Raw genomic sequence first — 22,699 nt, 5'->3', positions numbered from 1 at the left:
GAATTCAGCTCAGTCATAAAGATCAGAGGCAGCACAAAACAGCCATGTTCTCAGGAAGTTTTGATTCAGTAACTCAGGATTGTTTATTTTGATGCAACCTGATTTGACTTTGAATAAATGTTTGCTATTTTACTTGACATTAGTTGGTAGTGTTGTGAGATTTATTTGACTTATGTGTAACTTATGGTACAGAGAGCCTTACTGTTAAATATTATTTTTCTGATTGCAAGTTTTTCAGTTGTCCTTTTGACTGATTAGCTGCTGTATAGTGCCTGCAAGTATTTTGCATGTTTATGTCTAAATTAGATGAATTTATTGCACATTTTTTTCCATTTTGCCAGATCGTAGCATTTATACCTAAAGCGAAAAATTAACAGCCAATCCAGGTGATTGGTAGCAATCGGTGATTGACAGTGATCGACCCTCATGGGAAATCAGAATCAGCAACAAAAAAGCTGATCGGAGCATCCCTCCAAGACATTATTATTAGGAAATAAATGTCTTGTGGATATTTGACTGAAATAAAAACCAATACCCTGTAGAAAAAAAAATCTTAATCTATTTCAGTAATAATATTCACTTTTCAGTAATAATAAGGTTCATCTATCTATCTATCTATCTATCTATCTATCTATCTATCTATCTATCTATCTATCTATCTATCTATCTATCTATCTATCTATCTATCTATCTATCTATCTATCTATCTATCTATCTATCTATCTATCTATCTATCTATCTATCTATCTATCTATCTATAGTCAATTGATATATACAAACACCTCACCTTGGATGTATATATGTAAGGCAATTTTTTTGTTTTGAACATGTTTACTCTAACATTTTTAGTGTTTTTTGAGAGATGGTGTATTGAAAAAAAAAATCTACTTATTCCTTGAATTAAAATTATGTTAAATCCAAGTTTTCCAGGCATATGAATGTTTTTGGGTTTACTCTGAACAAGAAAATAATGTTTCCCACAGCCGTCATGTTTTTGTGTGATTTGTGCCGATGGTTTCCCATCTGTCACACACCCCATCCTTCCACTACTATCTGCCACTTTTTCACTGTTGAACCATAAAGAGTGACCAGCTTAAACTCCCTCTCAGCCTTTATCTGCACGATTCTCAGAGAGAACACTCTGGAAGGCTTTGTGAGAGGTGATACAAAAGCTCCCATCTCAAGGGAGGAGGAGAGCGAAGCAGAAGAAAAACTTTGAAAAATATGCTGCTGAGAATTTATCTCTCTGCTTTTTCCGAGCTGCAGGGGTGCCCACTTCAAAAGCCTGTATAAAAAAGGCACTTAATTTTTGTATTCACACAAACAGTATATACATACAAGTGCTTGCATCTCACCTGTTTTGTTGTTCTGTTTTTGGCAGACCTTTGGAATCAGAAGATTAAGATCCAGCACATGAGTTGTGAGTAGGAAACATTTACTTGGTGTATAAGATGAAACGTGTCTGTGTTTTATCTGTCTGGTCATTTTTTATCTAATATAATTCAGATGAGTTCAAAGAACTCTGTGAACTTTGTAACATAATGCATTTGAGGTCAGTTCAGGAAGGAGTTTGGTTAGTTTTATCTGTCACCCTGCTTACGTTTTAGCTTTCTGGGGGGAAATATCAAAGCGGTTCCTTTTTCCATACCCAATGGGAAAACGGCTGCAATATTCATATACGCTCACTGACAGAAAAAGTACAGATATGAGTTAGGAATGCAGAAGGAATGTTCCCTTTTGCAGATGAGTTGGTGCAATGATGGATCTGTCAGTCGTTTGATTTCCCGTGACCTGATGCATTGAGAAAGAGTTAGTGGGAGGGCAATGAATCCAAAGAATGTAGCAAAGAGTTTACAACCCTTAATATTTTCCTCACTTTGGCGAAAATGTTTCCATTGCAGTTAAGCAAAATAAGGGCCAAAACTATTTGCTGAAAAATGAGTTTTATTGAAATTGCTGACTTTATCTTCAAAGTGTCAAATTGAGCAACTACACAGACAATGGAAAACGCAGCGAGTGACGTGTCTTTAAGTCATCAACTGCAGCCCTACCCAACACACCAACTCATTGCTAAACCTTTCTGCTCGCAGACATTTGGGAACTGGAAAGGTCAACACTTTGTTTTCCTGTCACGTCACACATGACTATGTTTACGGCCATATCTGCGCATGTTTCGGTTTGTGTTACATGTGATGCTCGCCTGCAGTGTGTCTGCTCCAGCGCTTGATTTGATTGCTCACTCCAGTAGCTCTGTGCGAAATGTTAATGGAGGGCTGTTAATGTCAAATCCAGTTCAACACCATCTATACTTAAGCACCACCACCCTTGAGGAAAGACAGATAAAAAGGTGGAGAGAGATTAAAAAGTAGACTGCAGGGCCGATAAAGTGAAAAGTGTAACGCCCACCATCTTCAGCTGCCTCTCCGCGCGCCTGCAGGTATTTGTTCGCCTGAAGTTTTGCGTGGTTGAGTGGCACGTACATTTTTGTGGGAAAATGGTGCGAAGCAGTTGGGTACATCTTGTCCCTTGGCCTGTTGACCACATTGGATACTGTTGCCCTGTCGCAGCTTTTCCACACACATGCACACACAAGCACACACTGCTCGCTCTGTTGCTCCTCTGACCTGAGATTGCTGTGTGCAGCTACTCACACCCAGAGAAGCACTCAGCCGTACAGACACACACAGACAAACTTGGAGTCACACACACAATGATTTATGGCCTCCAATATGGTCAATAAAAGCCAGGGCCAAGATGAAGGACTCTGAGAGCAGCGAGCAGGACACACACGTGAAAAGAAAGACACTCGCACACACTGATGTCCATTAGCTAAATATACAGGAGTGAGCTGTTTTCTACTGTGTCTCTCTTCATTATGTTCCTGTTTAAATCCACTGCTGCTTCTGGTGTTCGGGGTGAAAGGCTAAGGGCGTTTTTAGCCAGTGTGCAGTGCTGCTATGGGGGAACAGTGATTTTCTTCAGATGTTATATCTATTTTTAAATGCAACAATTTTTTTCTTTGTAAAAAAAAATCTCACTTATGAGCAGAATTGTTTGTTTATGATTTGGTCAGCAAAAACGGCATCACATTTACCAGAACCACCAGCATTCTTAAGAATGACACATATTTGAAGGGACTATTATTTTTAGCAGTTTATTAGTATTGAAAAAAATGTGGACAGTATATGTTGCATGGTTGTGTTTTAGGTTGATGCAGAAATATTCCAAATGCAGCTTCATGCATTCATAATATATTAATTTAATTCAGCAATTTCATTTTGCAAGTGAAATGAAAAAAAAAATAGATTCAGTACAACAGAGTGATGTATATCCCACACGTGTCTTTTAACTTGGATATGTATGCATGAAACTAATTAAACCCAAAAGCAATCTCTGAAAATTTGCATGTTATATAAAACCAGTAAAAGAAATATTAATGATTAATATATGTAAACATCATTCAGTGGTCTGACTAGCAGACAGTTATTAAAACCCTTATATGTTCTCTGCAAACAACAACCTGAAACGTTTATACTGGGAGAACAACAACAAAAACTGGATCTATAGATTTGGATAGATTTATTGATCTGATCCACACAGAAACCAAATTATTTCAAATGGCTCAAATGCTTTTCCACAAACATCCAACAGTCTGTTGTCGGTGATCATGACTGACTGTAGACGGTATTGTCAGCTTAAAAAGGATTTGTTGCCATTACAGTTCAAGGGCATCTCAAATGGGGTTAATGAAGGCAGAGCCTCAGTTAGATGTGTGCTAAGCTTGGGCTGGGCTCCTGCTGGCTTCAATAGACACCCCGCTGCTCACAGCAGTGCTAAGGTGTACAGCATGAGCTGAGCAGGGTCTCCATAAAATTAATAGGTACACTGAACAAGTAAAAAACTATAGTTCTATGAGCACCAACTAGCAAGAAATGAGATGTTAGGAACCAGTAGGAACTGTGGGTCTTATGAAGGCTGTAGGTTGACCAGGTACCTGCAGCTTGGTTGGAACGGGTTTGATAGACATTATCAAATTGACTGCACCAGTGTGTGTAACTGGAGCTGAGCTTACAGTACAGTTGTGAGCAATATTATGCTGACTTAAAAAAAAAAAATTCCAATAGCTTTTTCTATTGAATATGAGATCAAATTAAAGTCAAATGTGAATAAGCTTGGTTACACAATAAGTAATTTATAATAAATAAAGTTGGTTTGGTTTAATTTAAAATCATGGAAGTGACAGATGTAAACAGTTACATGAAATATATTCATAATTCAGCCATTGTGCTGGAGCTTATATATTAGCCAATCAGAGGAGATATCCGCGTCTTATTCAGGCTAAGGAGCAACGAGCCCCGCCTACTTGGGAGGGGTTATGTATGCGGCCTTTTGAGGAAATTTTAACTGGAGGTTTTACAGAAGAGCTATGGATTCAACATGTTTGAATGACTCAATGTTTTATGATGGTGGAGCCACCTGCACATTGTCCATTAAAACAAAAACAAGCCATCATCCTCCTACTACTTCCTGTTGTCTTCTTCGTCATTTTCGACTGTGCAACATCCGGCTGGGACTCGTAAGAAGTGAAAAAAAGTGTTTAAATACGACTGAAAAATCACCTGATCCTAGAGAAAAAAACTTTTTATCTAAATGTGAGTTTTTTTTTTTGTTTTTTTTTTCAAAATCAGCATGTTTCCATTAAGTAAATTCATTTTCGTAATTTCAGTTTGCGCAATTTAATGGCCAATGGAAATGTAATTGGTGTGAAACTGCTGCTGTGCTGCTCTTGCAGAATAGATGAAGAGCTTTCTCATCGGAGCTCTGCTGGTTTTAGTCTATGAGCTGTTTGAGCAAAAACGAGGCATCAGGAACAGCAAGACCACAGCGTCAGCTCTGAAAAGATTTATTCAGAGACAGAAACCTCCTCGACAGGTTCTGTATTTCTGTCTGCAAAGCCTAATTAGAAACCAATTGAAATGTTCTTTATAGAAGAGCCTCTGATATTCTTAATCTACAGTTTGATCTCATCACAAAACCACTCTTTCCAGCTTGACCAAAAAATGAGGTTATTGAAATCTTTCTGATTCCCTGTGATCCCAGCCTTTCTGATGCAGTTCCATGTGTGATGTCTGTCCCCTTCCCTTCCTTCTGGTTGTCAAATGAATACAGGAGCATCTCTGTTGACAAATATATTTGCTCCTTTTTTCCTCCCTCCTTTTTCTGATGGATACGACACAAGCTGTGCTTTCACGTAAAACAACAGCCAATTAGACTTTGTATGCTGAGCCTCTTTCTGGCCCATAAAACAAGAATAACAATGTGAAAACTAGAGACAAGATTCAGACACCTCCATTACTCATATGCAGCCTTTGGAGATGTTTCAGTGGCCCTGTGACATTTTTTGCGCTCTTCTTTAACACTGTAGAATCTGTTTATTCTAATGTCATCCATACTGTGCTTATTTAGCTCTGTCTTATTGCAATGCTCTCCTCCTCTGCTGTTTTTGCCTGGATCTTTGGCGCACTGTCTCAGAAGACAACCTTCATCACATTTTCTCTGCCCAGAACACTTTTTACTTATGAGTTTGGCTGCAGAACTCTTGGGAAGTACCCATGGGTCCCTCCCACTGTAGCATTTGTATATTAGTTTCTGGATCCCATGCAAGAAACAAAGATCTGTCCAGATGACATGTCAAGAACAGGCTGCAAGAATTCCCAAACCAAAGCTACAAGAACAGATCGACATCATTTTGTCCCTGCTGCCCTGGGAGGGAGAACAAATGTATCTGTTCTTTCAGAATGTGTACCGACCTTTATGTACTCTTCTGACTACTGCTACATAGAAGTTATATCATGTCTTGAGAGAATTTGTCTCTTTGCTTTCACACATCCTTTTGAGTCCCAGTAGAGGAACCACAGTTCTTATTTTAAACAGTAGCACGTTTCAGCACCAAGATAATTCAAAGTGCTTTACATGATAACATAAAACTTCAAAGCATAATTAAAGTGGTATGATAACGGAAAGTAATGAAAATATAAAATTTTGATTCAATTAGTGATATTCCAGTTATTATTAATCAAAGGCAACTATAAACAGGCAGTTAGTTAAAATTTATAGGAACTCAGTGTTTCAGCTGTTTTACAGTTTTCTGGAAGTTTGTTCCAGATTTGTGGTGCATAGGAGCTGAATGCTGCTTCTAGATGTTTTTGTTCTGGTTCTGGATGCAGAGCAGAACCAGAAGACCTGAGAGGTCTGGAAGGTTGATGCAACAACAGCAGATCTTTAATGTATTGTGGTGCTGAACCGTTCAGTGATTTATAGACCAGCTAAAGTATGTTTGGCCAAATAAAATCTGCCTGTATCCAACAAGGATCAGAATGAGAGTAAATAAAGGAAACAGTGTTTAAGCTGCTTTTACCTCGCCGTGCTGCTTTTCCTGTATGGTCATCGCCATGCATGCTGAACATGAACGATTAAGAAAATGAGGAGGTGCACAAGTGGTCGATACAGCTTTTTGTTTTTACAAATCTGTTTTGACTATTGTATGTTATTTACAATGAAGTCAGTTATTCCCATCCATGCATACATTCCACATGTTGATGATGGCAAGCTATTAGATTTTATTATATTTTTTTCTGTGGTGTGAATTTGGCGCCGCTTAGTCCTTTATTTGTTTTATTATAAAATATATATATATATATATATATATATATATATATATATATATATATATATATATATGTATCCATCCATTTTCTTTACACCCTTATCCATTAGTGGGGTCGGGAGGGTTGCTGGTGCCCATCTCCAGCTATATATATATATATATATATAGGATGAGGCTGTCCAATGAGGACAGCTGAAGAACCTGGAGTGTGTGAGAGTGACGGGTCTGAAGTGAGTCTGAAGAGGCATGTCACGCTGTAACACAGAGGCGGATGAGATTCTCCTTTTTGTCGCGCGCAGTCTGCAGCTTATCCCCTCATCAAACTGGCTTAACTGGATCCAGTCACTGGAGTGGTGTACTGGGAGGATGAAACCTGCCTGTTGTTGCTTCTCCAAGACTCAGAGATAAGCACGTAGTAAATCTACAGCTTATTATTTTGAAGGTCAGCTCTGCTTGTAGCTGTCAGTTAATGCATGTTCCGCAGATCCATGAGCTGCACTAGAGACAATCTGTGTATGAAGGAAAAAGAAAAGGAGTGAACAAATTGATTATGTTCACTGTAATAAGCATAATTAAATTAAACCAAGTGGGAAGATTTGATTAAGCTTGTCTACTGTAGTTCTGTACATATACTTGATTTAGGGTGCTGACAAATTGACCCAACAACAAGCACTCAGCTTTTACTAATTCTCCTTCAAATCCTGCATCCAATCTAATAATTATTTTTAGCTTCATGACTAATTCAACACTTTTGTATGGCTAAATACATAACAGAACTGTAGAATCACATTTTATTAGACTTGAATACTAAACATAATAAAACAATAAAAGTTATCTTCTAAAAACTTGACCTTTTATGTTTCTACAATCAAGGCTACATTAGCTGCTCAGTATTTTCCTGCAGTCACCTTTCAGTCTCTCAGGACAGGAATAATGAACCTTTCTAGAGTGGCCCTTCCTTTTAATGCAATCATCAGTTGCAACATTTATTTCCACAGCGCAATAAGAGCAATCACCGTGGTGACGTTTCATTCGAACATTAATTAGTGAAGGCCTGAGCTGAAAATGGATGCTGAAGGCTCGACAGCATTGGAAACCATGTTGTCTGCATTGCTGCCTGCTAATTAAAGCAGCGGAGAGTTAAAAGATTTGATGAGTGGCTTGTTTGCATCAAAGCTCTGACCTTGGTGAACCTGGAAGTTTTTTTTTGCAAGCTATGATTCAGAATCAAAATAATGACGTTGGAATTGAGACACCACTTCGTACAGTACTGGATATTAGATCCAGTGGAGGCTGGAGCCATTGGTGTAGTTTTGAGAACAGCTAGTCTTGGAAGGTACACAGTGAACAGTGTCAAACATCGTTACACCCCAAGCGCCTCAATAAGCCATGAAATTGTTACATAGCCATTTTTCTCTTTTCTTCTGAAGGAGAGTTGAGGCAGGTTATTGTGAGTTTATTTAAGTTTTACTTTTTGACATTGTTTTGCTAATTCAAAACCCATCCTAGCTTGTGCCTCTGCAGTCTCCTATCAGACTATCAGGGACACAATGGACTCTGCAATCTGCACAATGTTTAACTCATAGGCTGTAGTGAACAAACCCAGAATTTGGTTTCTTAGAAGTTCAAGCAAAGCTGGATTATCTGGCCTTATGCCAAGTGTTGGACCTCATCATCATGTCCTCTCTAGGTTGGCAGTTCTCTAAGTTATTATGAGTTTTGCAGCTGCTGTCAATCAAAAGGATTTCATAAAGCAGCTGGAACAAACATTCCACACCCTCCATCCCAATAAATACAGCATTATCCCCTGGCACAAAGTGGACCGTTAGAACTAATGAGGAGACTTGTGCATAACTCTGTGTTGCACCAATGGAGGCTTCTTCTTTCTTGTTGCTGAGAAAGAAAGAAATATATTTTTTAGAATACAATTGGAGCCCAAATTCTACGTGTTTCTGGTATCATATTTTCTGATGAGCAAGAAAAGTTTCAAGCAGTTTATGTTTAAGAACCATATTCTGATCAACTCATAGTGACAGGTGCACAAATTCAGATGATTCAGATTCTTATCTAAATGGTCAACAAGAGTCAAACAGAAAACTTTTTCATTGAAGCCGTAAAGGCGCCAAACCCAGTTTAAACCCCAGATTTGACCCTCTGGTGGGTCAAACCCACCATTAAGCACCGTGGCCTCTGGTGCTTCCATTCCTTCAGAGTGTAGCAGCATCATAGTGGCTCTGGTTACAGACCTGCTGTACTCCAAATGTTTTCTAAAGGCATATGAGCTTTCCTCAAAGGTAAAGATGAGATAAAGATCTTTTATGCAAATAGCAGATGTCAGATAAACATCATTTTTCTGCATGCAGCCAATAGACGTGCAGTTTCCTGCACTTTATTTTGCTTAACTTCAGATGCTTTGTTTTTTCACACTTTTATTGTGTTTTCAGTTGCTATTATTCCTTTCTTTCCTTGAACATTTGTAATCCATCAGTGAGAAGACTTAAAGCATATCTCTGAAAAGTTTCACATTTCCCCAGCCTTCATTGGGAAGCTTCAAATATGTTTCCCATGTTGATGTGAGGCTGGCCTGTCAGAGTCGGTGCTGCTATAATTTTTCAGCAAGCTGCTAAAAAAACTCCCAGGGGATATTGGTTCAGTGTGACTTGACAGTATTGCACAGCTGCTGCAGATTTATGCGGAGAATCTTCATGATGCAAACCCCTTCCCTTCCATATAACGCCAACGTTTCTGCACCAGAGAAGGTTTGGTCTCTGAGATGACCACTGCAGAACCGTGACCTTAGTCTGTCCGCTTTAAAGATTTGTTTCAAGGGGGAATAGCTTATATAACCTGCAGAGACTAGGAGGAATTTCATGTTTTTTTTTTTTTGCAACCTTTATTATTTTGTTTTATTTTTGAGCCAATTCAAGTACTGGCTTTAATTTCACTTCCTCCAGACCCAGTTTGCTGTATATTTTTCCACACTGCTATAACGCTGTTGGCTAATCTAGTTCCAGTTTGCTCGTATTATAAGTCAAGCAGTCCTGCTGAAATCATCTCAGTAATGTGATATCAGTCAGATTGTTCCAACAGTGGCTCAGATGCGGATGGAATCATCCCTCCTCCTGGGCCATCACCGTTTCTTTGCATGAAAACAGTTTCATATGCAGGAAAGCTGCTGCCAGGAATATTGCGGCTGAAAGAAGCAGTTTGAAACTCTGCACTAAAGTACGCCACCGACTCATTGCATTGCATTAGAGGGTGACAGAAAATAAGAGAGACTGATTCGCTGTGTCCCAGAGAGTGTGTCGGGCGCTGACTCTGCATTTTCCTATGCCTGGGTTATCTCTTTGGGGTAATGAATGGAGCCGGGCGGAGTTGAGATGCATTTAGAGAAGTTCTGCTTTCAGTACCCACAGGCCTTATCGTCACATGTTTATAGCTATTAAACATTGATGCACCAGCTGGTAATTAAACTGTAATCCACCCACTTATTTATTTATTTAGGCGTTCCAGATGCACTCTAACCCAAGCTCTGTGTATTTCACTTTGAGTTATTAATATCAGTACTTGTTTGAAGATAACCTGAGTCAATACACTGAAAACGTGTACATTTTTTAAATGTTGCTTTTTTAAAAAAAAAAAAACAAAAAAAAAAAACTTTGTAGTGCCTTTTATGGTACTTTTATAAGATTAACATTACATAAGTCAAAACATTACACCGCCTTATCTGCTGGTGGTGGTCAGAGGGACAGGGTTAGTGTCTATTCCTAGAGCCACAGAACAAAAGGGTGGAAAAAAAAAACAAAGCAATATTTTATTATTAAAAACATAAAGTTACCCAAAGAGCCACCTGTGGCTCCGAAGCTGCAGGTTGCTGACTCTTGATCTAGAACAGTGTTTCTCAACCTTTTGTGGGCCAACGCCCCCCAGGTCCCTCACCGCCCCCCACCAAAGAATTTGCAGGCTACTTTGCACTGACTATTATTTTATCATTAATATTACTATCACTATTGTAGATGTTTTGATTTTTATGCTTGTTTCTGTATTTATCATCAAAAATAATTTCCCAGAGAACAAAAAAGTCATGAGAATAGAAATTATTTTCACAGGCGTCTACGAAAAATGCAATGAATGGACATTCAGCTTAAACAGCAGCCAATCAGAGTGGAAAAAATATTCTTATTTTGTGCCATTTTCTAGTTGTTAAATATTCCACAAAATGACCTGATAAAAGATGTTCAACATGCCAGTTTAAACTTTGAACTATTTGCAAAACGACTGAGCTCTGCAACATTAAAACATGGATAGAACTGTAACTACATTAATCACAACTCTTCTTCTCTTCAGTGTTTGTCGGTTTCTGGTGGTGCAGCTCTGTGCTGCCTTCAGGAGAATGGGACATCAGAGTATCATCCATAAAAATTCACCCACATGGCATTTACTGTGCAAACCAGAGCTTTCAGTGGAAAAACAAAAGTTCCAGATCCTTTTAATGACAAACAAATATGAGACCGAAACATGGATTATATCTTTATATAGACCTGTCTATTGATTTATAGATTAATAGTTTTACTGGACAGAAATTACAAAGAACAAATCTGGTTCTTAATCAAATCCTAATGAGTCAAATTGAAAGTGTCATGGAGTCACTGAACACCACCATGACATAAATACTGGCATGAAAATAATATTGAAGAAATAAATATATCAAATCTAATTAAAAACATAAATAAGTGATCAGTTCTTTACTGTTATGGTCTTTAAGATATATTTATTCTCAGTATTAGATATGGTTTCAACAAACCCATGGCACTTCAACAATATTATTTTACCTTTTATCTGGAAATGGTGTCTGTTTATTCTTGCCATACTGTCCTCTGTATTAATTATTGCTCAAAAGGTCTTGCCATACAGATTTATTCCTCTGTATTTACTTTAGTTTATGCATTTTGTTCTTCATTCATTTTCATTTAGTTTCCTTTGATTAGTATTATCCTCTCTTGGTTTATTAATGTCCACTTTAGTTTCTTTCTTGTTGCTACATTTATTTTAACGTTTATTGACGCTCACCATCAGTAATCTCATCACCTGCTGCGCCGCCTAATCGTCATGTGTTTCACATCATGTGTGTTGATTTTTTCACTGTTCAGCGTCGGATTCTCTGTTTTTATGCCATAATTCACATCTAGTTCGTCGCTCCGTTTAATGTCCCGCTTCTCCTGTTTCAGAGTTTTGCCCAGTGTGCGCCTCGTTTTTTTAAGCCCTAAGGTGCAGGGCGGTCAGGAAGCGTATCGATGGGGAAAAGGCAGACTGACATAAACCTTTTAAAACAACGGAAACAATTTCTGCATTCTGATTATTGAAATTTAAAAGTGCTGTGTTGTTCTATCACCCCCGTTTCATACCGAACCACTTACAGCACCGGTGTTAACGCTATAAAATGAACGCTTTCTATCGTGGTATCACCAAAGGAGGGATTTCTTTATTTAAATGGGTTCATTTTTCAGAGGGATACACAGTGATGGTGTCGTGATTTTAGCTACCAGTAGCAGGAGAATGGAGCTGCGCCAAGAAGCTAACAGAAGCTAACAAACACTGAATAGAAGAAGAAGAAGAGCTGCCATCAATACAGTTGCAGCCAAGCATGATTTAATGTTACACAATACAGTTTTACCAAGTTGCTCAAAGTCTAAACTGGTATTGTTGTGCATTTAAGGTGTAAACTTTACCTTCGACTAAACGCCCCCCAAAGGCATCCCAGCGCCCCCCTTTTTGTAAAAATGTACGCCAGCGCCCCCTGCCGTCCTCTGAACGCCTGATTTTAAAGCCTGATTTTAAAATTTGTTAACTGGACTTGTAGCCATTATTTTGTGCCCATGTGGCTGGACACCACACGGCACGATCAAACCCGATTGAACCGTTATACCTAGGATTTCTGTGGGCTAATGTGTCTCTCAGGTTTTGAAAATGGGCCGACAACTCGGGTAGTGTGAGCTGGACATTACACTAAGGAAATGAGGAAGGGAGAGTCAGTGGAGAGCACCGGAGCTGAGCCTTTTTTCAGTGTCATCAACAGAAAGAAAAAAGGCAGGAGGAGACGATAAATCCCATAATTAAAATGAGGTCGATAGGTTTAATTTATCGTCCGATTAATTGATTTATCGTTTATCGCGACAGGCCTATCACATTCATTTTGTAAGTAAATCTGAAAAGGTATAAGATTAAATTGGTGCAGTTTCTGTGACACGGCATATACACATAAAATTTGATTTATGTTTACCTCTGCAGTACAAGGGCTTTAACAGAGGCACAGATCCCTGCTGGCTCCTGTCCACAACTGTCTATGATCACGAGTTACCCTTAAACAACTTTCTATTCTTAATGTGGCCAAGATGGCCTATGTGTCCTACCAATGCTGGTTGGTGCATATTCTGCACATACCTAAGCAAGACAAATTTATTTGTATATAATTCATACACTAGTCAGAAGAGCCACCTAGAAAGGAAATAAATATAAACAAAATATCAGATTAAAGTATAAACATATATAAATGCATAAAAAATGAAATATATGCAAATAAAATCACATCATTAGTTAAATTTAGCTGGACCAAGTTATGTCTAATTTAGCTAAGTTGCACATTAATATCTGCTGCGATATCTTAAAATCTGCTTAATTTCATATTTGATTAACAGCAACAACTATCTTCTGTGTAATTGTAAATAAGGACAGAAACAAAAACAAAAGGATCAACATTTATTGTTGTTTTGTACCATTAAATCTAAATTAGTATAAGTAAAACAAGCTGAATTATTTTAAATCAAATTTTCAGAGAACATTTTTCTCTGGCATTATTAAATGCCAGAGATATTTGTCTTTTGCTTTTGTTTTGTGTCACCTAATAACTGTCAGATGAAAATAAAACACACAGATGAATCAAGGTTATGTTGAAAACATTTTTTTTTCTGTTTAAATGACCCTTTTCTATTTGCTGACTTTAATTAAACAAAAATGTATTTTGTTCAACTGATTTTTTTCTCTTTTTTAGCTTCATTTTTAAAGGACAATCCACATTCAATCTGACAACCGTTTTAAAGAACATCTTACAAATGAGAAAATTAGAAAAGCAACATTAACAAAACAACCCTAGTGAGTAAAGGATGGTTAAAGTGCTTATCAGCAGCGCTGCCTGTGTGGGTATCTGTTGAACTGATACAACAGGTGAATCCGTAACGCAGCATCCTGAAAATCTTTTGACAGAGACGGAGCTTCCATCTGACACAACCCGCTGTGAGTGTAATCAATTAGCAGAGCGAGCCAATCAGCAAAGCACACTCCAGCTACCGCGCCGGAACACCGCTTTCTGATAATTGGTAAACTGTCCTCCCACAGACTTGATGAATAACTGTAGTGTTTGTGGGAAAGAAGATCTCTCATAAAATTTGATCAGGGCCACTTCAGATGAAACTGAACATTGTGTTCATGAGACATAAAGAGAAGAAGGCAAAGAGATGGGGAGACTGGGATCCAGAATCTGGGTGTGAGGGGGTTAGTGTTGGGTGTGTGGCTCATTAACTCAGTAGATGTAATCAGTGGGAGGGAGCGGGACATTTTGCCATCGACTAATGAGCAATATGTTGTAGTTTGCTGGTGAAGCCTCGCCGTATTCTCATCGGCTGAATTCTGCTGTCAGCTCTGAGGCTCCGTTGTAGCACAACTGAGTCGTGTGCAGATGATTATGTTTTCATATTTAGAGGTAGACTGGGGTGATAAGAGATACATGCACAGTAAATGTGTGGTCCTTTGAGAACTGAAACATCATCTCGTAGCAGCAGTAGTACTGTCATTTTCTCACGCATGTAATGTTTTCTGTTTGAAATGCCACATTAAAACCCCCCTGAGTTATTCCCATTTAAGTCTGAACTTTCAATGTCATACCATCTACTGGCATACTCAGTGCTTTGAAACATATTTATACTCTGAACGTTCTCCCTGCATTGATCACGTTACGACCACAACTTACACTTCAGTTTATTAGGATTTTATAAGTAGCAACTAAATAGTCTACAATGTGTAACTTAATTTCAGTATAAATGTAGTTGTACTGTGAAGCATCACAAACACCAAATATCTGACCAGCCACGTTTCTGTCATTGGATCCCTGCATTCTTCTCAGCATAGCTGTGTCAGATGCATTTAGCACTTGCAAAAAGGTGACAAATTAATAGTAAGTGAACTAGCAAATCTGAAAAGTTACTGTTTCACAAAAAAACAGTCATTTGTAGCCACAACACCAATTTATTGATTTTTGGACCCAATTTGATGCATTAATCTTTAATTTACCACTTAGCATACAATGTAATTACAACATCATATGCTGAGTATATATAGGTCTCCACAGCTCAACAGGCACAGGCATTTATCCATTTTTTTTTCAGACTGTTTGTTTTTTTTAAACGGAATAAACTCTGTTCTGCCCTACTGGGTAAAGTCTGCCTTAAGTGCACATTCCCCACTGAGAATGTTTAGCCATTTTTTTCCTATTTTCACCAAATCTTTATGACCATAGTGCATTTGTAATGATAAACCCTGACAACTTTGTGGGAGGTAAAGGGTGTTTACTTCAGGACAAGTTGTTAACAAACCCACTGGATTTATGCCAATTTTGACACAATTTTCCCCTTTTGACAATCTCAAGGATGCTCTAAGTATCTGAGAAAGACTTAAGACTGGGGAAGATGCCCATCTTCCAGGACAGCAACCCAAAAACATACAGGCAGATATCTCTGTGTTAGAACTGTCCAGTTAAAGTCCAGATCTAAATCTAATTGAGAAAATGTCTGTTTATAGACATTTCCCATCCAATTTTACTTAACTTCTGCTGTTTCACAAAGAAGAACGGGTAGAAAAAAAGTGGAAGTCGGTTTGGACAGATCTCATCAGGTCAGGAGCTGCATCTGCTGTGAAAGAAAGTTCCACACACACAAATCCAGCTGTACGGACAGTTTTCCAAGGCAAAGGTGAATCAGCTGTCTATCCACACTCTTTGATCAGATTCTCGGTGTAATCTCACACATAGTAACAGCTTGGTGACATATTTCAATTCTCCAGAGCAGCAAGAATTTATCACATTTCTTCCCCAGATTGACACATGCTCTGTGCTTTGTGCTGGCTTGCTTAGGACTTTACAGCAAGAAACATCAGATTTACAGCCAACAGTCGCTTTGTATTGTGTCACACGTGTGGACTCATCTTTTCTCATCTCCGCATTGCTTTCCAAACTTCAGTAATCTGAGTGTATACACTGTATCAAATTCATCACATTAAGTCATGTGTAAAGTACATATAGAAACTCAGAGTTGCAAAAATGATACTTTTTGCCATCCGAATGCATCACTGACTGTCTTAGCTGCTGATTAAATGCATAGCAAGATGAAGCTGGAGTATTATTTACTCAAAGCTACATCATCTTTATTTTTCCTTCAACCTTGAAACCCAATGAAAATACACAAATTGTATGTACACCTTTTCTACTCATTGTTTGAAGATAAATCAAACCAAAATTTCTTGCTTTATTTTAGTTAGAATTGCCAATATCATTTCTATCTGCTAAATGCCAACAGAAATAATATGTCAGATATTTATTTATATCTTCAAAATCAGAACTGAATGTCTTGGTCAAGCCATTTGGGTTTCCATCCACAAACTTCTCCCAGCAGTTTGAAGTTCTGGTTCATTTCAGATGCATGTAGGGCTGTTGTAAGCAAATATTTTAGTAATCGAGTAATCTATTGCTTATTCTTACGATTAATCGAGTAATTGGATAAAAAAAAAGATAAAATAAAACCTTGGTAAATGTAACATAACAGCAGTGTTACTATCACATATCAACATCAGTCCAATTTTTCACATTTGAGCTTCCCTAACAGTAACTTTTCTGTAGTTTAGAAAATTAACCTGTAACAATAATAGCTCGCTTTCTAAGTTAACCAGAAGAAAAGTCAAACAAGAATCTGAAGTTATATTCAATTTAATAATGGAGGCAGGCTCACAAATACGCTTATAAAAAATGTCTATACTCCAGCTTTTGGTTTATGTATTCATCAGTCAGTTTAATAGATGAACTCTCACCTTGCCCAGACGTTTCTAGCTTTTGTGTTCATGTCAGACGGGATTTGACACCTTCATTCGTCACACACAGAAACACATCTACCAGCTACATGCTGTCACAGTGTGCTCCACTACACATTTGTCACATTTGTATAAATACACCTGCTGCGCTTGTCCCTGCTGTTCGCTCTGAACCGGCCACCAGGCAGCAGCTCCGGGAGCAGAAAAGCTGCCGTACTGCAGGCTTCGCTCCCGTCATTTTAAGGATGCTTATTGGTCCCCCAAAAACTGACAAAGACCTGGACATTATCATCAATCAATAAAGTCCTCCAAGGTCGAACTTGAAAACTGGACGTTATGTTGCTAACACTTAGCTTTTTTCAACAACTCAGGCGGAAGTGAGAGCTCTGTGTAACGCAAGTAATAACCCGGCCGGAACACAGTGAATTAAATAATAAAACATAACTTAACAAAACTTCAAGACAGATAAATTTTCCTCAAGGAATTTTGATAATCGAGGTACTCGAATCGTTTCAGCCCTACATACATCAGACCCACTCTCCAGTTATTTAGAAGACGGAGATCAGGACTTTGTGACGACCACGTCAAACATTGACTCTGTTGTTTCTAAGCACTTCTTCAGGTCGTTGTCCATCTGAAGACCTACTTCCACCTCAGCTTTAACTTTCTGTCTGATGTCTTTAGACGTTGCTTCAGTATTTCTACAAAATGTTCTTTCCTTATGATGGCATCCATCCTCTGATGGATGGATGCCATCCATCATAGGATGGCATCTATCATAGGTGGCAGCATCATGTGGGGTTCCTCAGCCCCACATGATGCTGCCACCCCCATACCTTATAGTTAAGATAGTACAGATATAACAGATTTTCCTGGTAATGTCTGAAATGTAACGAGAAACTGTTTTTAATCAGCTTTTCACCGCTGGTAAAAAAAAAAAAAGTCATGTATACTGTCCATCTTTGAGTGAATGATTTACATAATTAAATTAGGCAAATTTAAGAGTTCAGTTTTATTTTTTTAATAATCTGAGTAACTAAAGTTTTATCAACATGGGAGAGCTGTAACCCATCTGTACAACCTCCATAATTTGTGTTGAACAAGGAGACTTGATGTGCATCTTAATCAACCTCCTAGACCCTCTTATGGTAATACTGTTCCTGAGTTTAGCTCAGTGTGCAGTTTGTGGTATGGATAATTTGGCTCGTTGTTTTCATTACAGGTTTTCACCAAAGAAACTTTTCTGTAGTTTATATGCATATTCAGTGAAATGTTAGGTGTCTGGCTGTGTGGTGATACAGCCAGAATATCTGACAGCTGTATTGTGGATGATGGTTCGGAACCTTGGCACTGAACCAAAGGACAATTTGAACAGGATTACTACACTGAAAAGTTTTTCTTTATTATTTAAGATAAATTCATTCAAATTTGGGGAAAACAAAATAACATTACAAACAAAATATCAATTCTGTATTTGCATGAAAAAGGAAAAACAAATCAAGGCAAAGGCCGTGTGAAGATGATTGAAACCAGGCATGTGGTGCACTTATTAAAGCAGAGCGCGCATCCCCATCATAAAGACTAACCATATGGGGCACATTATGGGCCAACCATGCAGTGTCGTCAAAGTGACAGGACACAGTGATTTAGCGCTGCTAGAAGTGGATGGATCCATGCTTACCTTCAAAGTCATCCGTCTCCTTTCTGGCTCAGTGTGAGTCTAAAAGCCCCCAGGGACACAGTGAAGCATGTTGAGCATTCAAGGATCTCTCAATTGCTGCCTTTAATTTCCCTTCCACTGCTGGTCTGTCTCCATTAGCTGTGACGATTCTCTGAAATGTGAGGAATACACAATGTGGCAGCTTTTTTCTGACATAGAACCTTTTTTTAGCTCGCATCTTAGCTCTCTTGTCATTTTCTGCAGCAAAGGCTTTATTCCAAGTCTGTGGTTGCAGATCACAGAGAGGACAGGGAAATGTGACTGAACAGTCAGATTGGTTTTTCTTTTGGTATGTGTTTATCTGGTTTCATCAAGTGACACAGTCAGTAGCACTGTTGCCGTGCAACAAGAAGGTCCTGAGAAGTGAGTGTGAGCGAGGATGGTTGGATGTCCTGACCGGTGATCTGTGCAGGGTGTATTCTGCTTCTTGTCCAATAAAAACAAAACAAAGTGCAGCTGGTTTGTTGTTGACATATTCGTGGTGAATAACCCTACAAAACAATTGTATTTAAATAGCCTTGAGTAGCTAGATTTGGTTATCATGTCAGAGGTGTACTTTGTTCAGTATTTCAGTTCCTTTTGGCTAAAAATATGTTGGGCTTATTACATCCATTCATAACAATCTAGTAGCTTATTTGTTCCAGAAAGTCTTCAACAAAATAAACTGTCACAGAGCAATGGACAAAAAAAACAATAAAATAACTTAAAATGAAGTACCAACAAGAGAGAAAATGACACTCAGTAAGACACACAATGGCCATAAACATTCAACAAAAAGCCTGTTTAGACAATCTAAGTGTTAATGAATGGATTTATGCAGCTTCAGAAGAATGTTCTGGAACTAAACCTTTGTCTGCAATTTTAACAAAATGGCCAGTTTGTTTTGCCTTTTCCTTTTTTTCAGAATGTACAAATGTGCCACATTTCTTTGTTTGCTGCATTTCCATTATGAGCTGACATTTGTAAAGTTACACAGTCAAAAATTAGCAGCATTAATTTGGTTTATTTAGCTTGTCATAAGAGGAAAAAAAATGGGAGTTTTATTTTTCAAGTCTTATTTTCATCGTGTTGTTCAGTTTCAAACTAAGATAATTAAATAGCAATCTAAATATTTACCTCTAAACAAAAATATTTAACTAGCTCAGAACTGGACATGTATAGATGACTGAATAACATGATATTAAATATGTAACTTTGAAAATTGGCCCACACTACATTTTTTTTTCTCTTATGACACTACATAACCAAAATGATAGCTGATAATGTTTGACTGGGTAACTTTCTAAATGGCACTCCATGTTGCATTGTTGTTTTGTTGTAAAAGCTGAACAGTGTTTAATGGGTGTCAGCAATAATGTTCTTTTCTGTTCTGATTGATCTATTTACACACCTTCTAGCTTTACATCTTTACCCGTTGTGTGTGTTGTGTGTACGTTGTGTGTACGTTGTGTGTACGTTGTGTGTACGTTGTGCTCCAGGTCAGTTTAAAAGCAGGTTGGGTGATATTTACACTATATGAGTCATAATGCAGTTTCTAAGTGACAGTAAAATCTTGCATGTATACCTGGCAATTATGCTCAATAGTGTCATATTTTATGTCGCTTGTTTTTATATCACACCTTGGTTGGAATTTTTCCGCTGAGTTTGCCATCCATAACTCAGATGAAATGTTTTAATCATTTCTTTTGATTAAACTCTTTATTAGCTTTTTGAGGCATTGCAGGATTCATGTGGCAGTAAAAGCAGAAACACAAACTCTCCTTAGTTGACTTCCAGTTCTGAAGAGATGAAATAACAAAGCAGTGAGAAAATGGAAAGATGAAAGATTTCTGTATCATGTTCATCATTATTGAATTGAGCTTCTGAAATGGAGCAGTCTTGAATTTGATGATAAGGTTATCCCCAGATAGAAATAACTTAAGTTGCTTCATGAGATCAGTATAATCATGAAAAATGGGAGAAATAAGATTTTTTCCCTGCGGCTACCTCTGAGTCGCTTGGATGCAAAATGTAGCTTTGTGTCTTTGAGAACGTTGTCTCATGATGTGTGTATGTGTGGGTACAAACACCTAAAATCATTAGATTACACTGAGTTGATTGCCACATTTTGCTGTCCTTGTTAAAGAACATGTCTATTGTCTTTCTCTTCAAACATAGATGGAGTCTACTAGCAGAGCAGATCAAGGGTCAGGTTGCCTATCAATATTGCCGGTGGATGTTTGTGCTCATGTGTTTTCCAGCATTGATTTGACAGCAGTGGCGCATTCAGCTTTAATCTGTCCATTTTGATCCTCATGCACCACAGAGTCACCCAGTTTATTCATTTCTGATCCTCGTCATGCACATGTAGACTCTCTGGCCAAGGCTTCTGTGTGCCCACGCCGTATCTCCGGTGCTCTGTGTGAGCCATTCGGTGAGCTGCTACAGTGAAGAGCACAAGAGGCAGCCAACTGTAGCCGTCTTGTTTGACCGACACGGTCACTAAGTTTTTCTACAACCAATGCTTGCAAATCTCTGATATGAACAACCAGCAGGTGATCACTGAAAAGCAGCTACTGCTCATCTGAGCCCTCCTAGATAAAGGATGGCTCAGTTATTGTTGGGAAGACGATGGATTTATGGATGTTTGAACTGAGAAGCATGGTGCATGATTACTACTGGAAGATTAGTCCATATGTGCTTTGTTTGTTGTTTATGTACAATGAAAATGGTTTGCATCAATAAAATAGTGGATCAGGTAAGTTTTTGGCCAAATAGATATCGCTTAAGAAATTGTAACAATGTAAAATGAATTAATAAAAGAAGAAAAGCCTCTTAAGGTGATTTCATTCACAAGGTGACTCCCATGAAATGTTTCATGACTTGAATTCATTGATATGTGCAGAATTAGTTTTTGTAGTAATTATCATTATGAGTGTTTCTCAATAAAGCCAATGTAGATGTTGTAAAGCTATGTAAGATCTCCTATGGAGGTCTGTGTTCCACAAAAGCCTCTGACTGAAGACACACTGTTGTTGGACCCCCAGGGTTGTAGTCATTGTTGTGAATCAGAAGACTTCCATGGAGTGAGAACCAGCTCCCCACTTTTTTCTTACTTTTCGCTGCTCAGCTCTCATTTTGTGGCTCCGCCCAGCACATGGCAGAACTCTGTTTTGATTGGTCGCATGGCAGCCTTGTGGCCAATCACATGCAAGGATGCGAGATCATACCATTATGTGAAAACACAGAGGAACAGTCAAGGCAGTCAGGTGGAGAATCTGTTCGTCCCCTCAGTCGGTAGACAGCGGTGGAGAGAGTGTCACAAAAAATATAATCAATCAACATTTGGCTGCAGTGCAAATGCATTAAATAATCACATAATTATAAATGATTTTGTTTGCTGTATTTTGTTCATTTGCTTTTGGTCTTAATAAAAGTTTTAAATTTGATTAAAATGTTACACAAAAGTAAGAATTTCTTCTTTTTTAACAGAACAGATGCATCAAATTAGAAAGTATAATACTTCTCAAAAACTCACTGAATGCTAAAGGATTGATTAGCATACAAAACATTCCCATTTGCCAGGGTAAGCTAAAATATGATGATACAGATGATGATAAATTAAGATCCGTTTGGAAGCTCTTCATTGAGAGCCGTGCCACAAGAGTCGGCTCTCTGAAAAGAGAAAGAGCCCAACTCCCCATCACTCCAGGGTTGTCCATAAGGTTTTCAGTTTTAGAAGCGTCTGTCTTTGTCCAGTCAGCTCCAGAACAGTTCCCAGAATTAGATCAAAACTGTTTTTCTGTTTGTTCAGCCTATCAGACGATTGCAGACTTCTGTTTTGCGTTGCCATTTTCTGCAATGCAGGTATTCTCTCATTTTGTCAGGTGTTTCACTTAAGAGGTGCTTCCACCACTTCCATATTCTGAGCCCACGTTCATTGAGCATTGAGAACACGAAACGGTAAAACGAGGATGAGTATCCTCCTAGTGGGTATATCAGACACACCCTCAGCATGAAACATGCTGAAATCAAAAGTTTATTTTCTCTTCTCTGTTTCTTAGTTTTGTATTTGTAACTATTGAAAAACGGAGACTGCTTAGAAATATCAATGTCATCTAAAACCCAATCGACTATCTTATGTATAATTTTCATTTACAATTTAATGCTGCACAATTAGGGAATAAATAAGCAGAGTTACC

At 38.2% G+C, this 22,699-nt stretch overlaps 1 protein-coding gene across 2 annotated transcripts in view; it reads left to right on the top strand.

Moving 5' to 3' along the window:
- Positions 1-22,699, top strand: part of naaladl2 (N-acetylated alpha-linked acidic dipeptidase like 2) — a 416,483-nt gene that overhangs the window by 95,118 nt on the left and 298,666 nt on the right. For both annotated transcript variants that reach the window (XM_017304561.2, XM_008407820.3), the window contains one exon: positions 1,382-1,420. In XM_017304561.2, coding sequence (XP_017160050.1) covers positions 1,414-1,420 — 7 coding nt within the window. In that variant the 5' untranslated portion in view covers positions 1,382-1,413. The remainder of the gene's footprint in view (positions 1-1,381; positions 1,421-22,699) is intronic.

The sequence above is a fragment of the Poecilia reticulata genome, chromosome 4 (genome assembly GCF_904066995.2).
Source record: "Poecilia reticulata chromosome 4, P_reticulata-male-v2, whole genome shotgun sequence".
Classification (NCBI taxonomy): Eukaryota; Metazoa; Chordata; class Actinopteri; order Cyprinodontiformes; family Poeciliidae; genus Poecilia; species Poecilia reticulata.
Note: the sequence above shows the minus strand (reverse complement) of the source record. Positions and strands in the feature narration are given on the sequence as shown.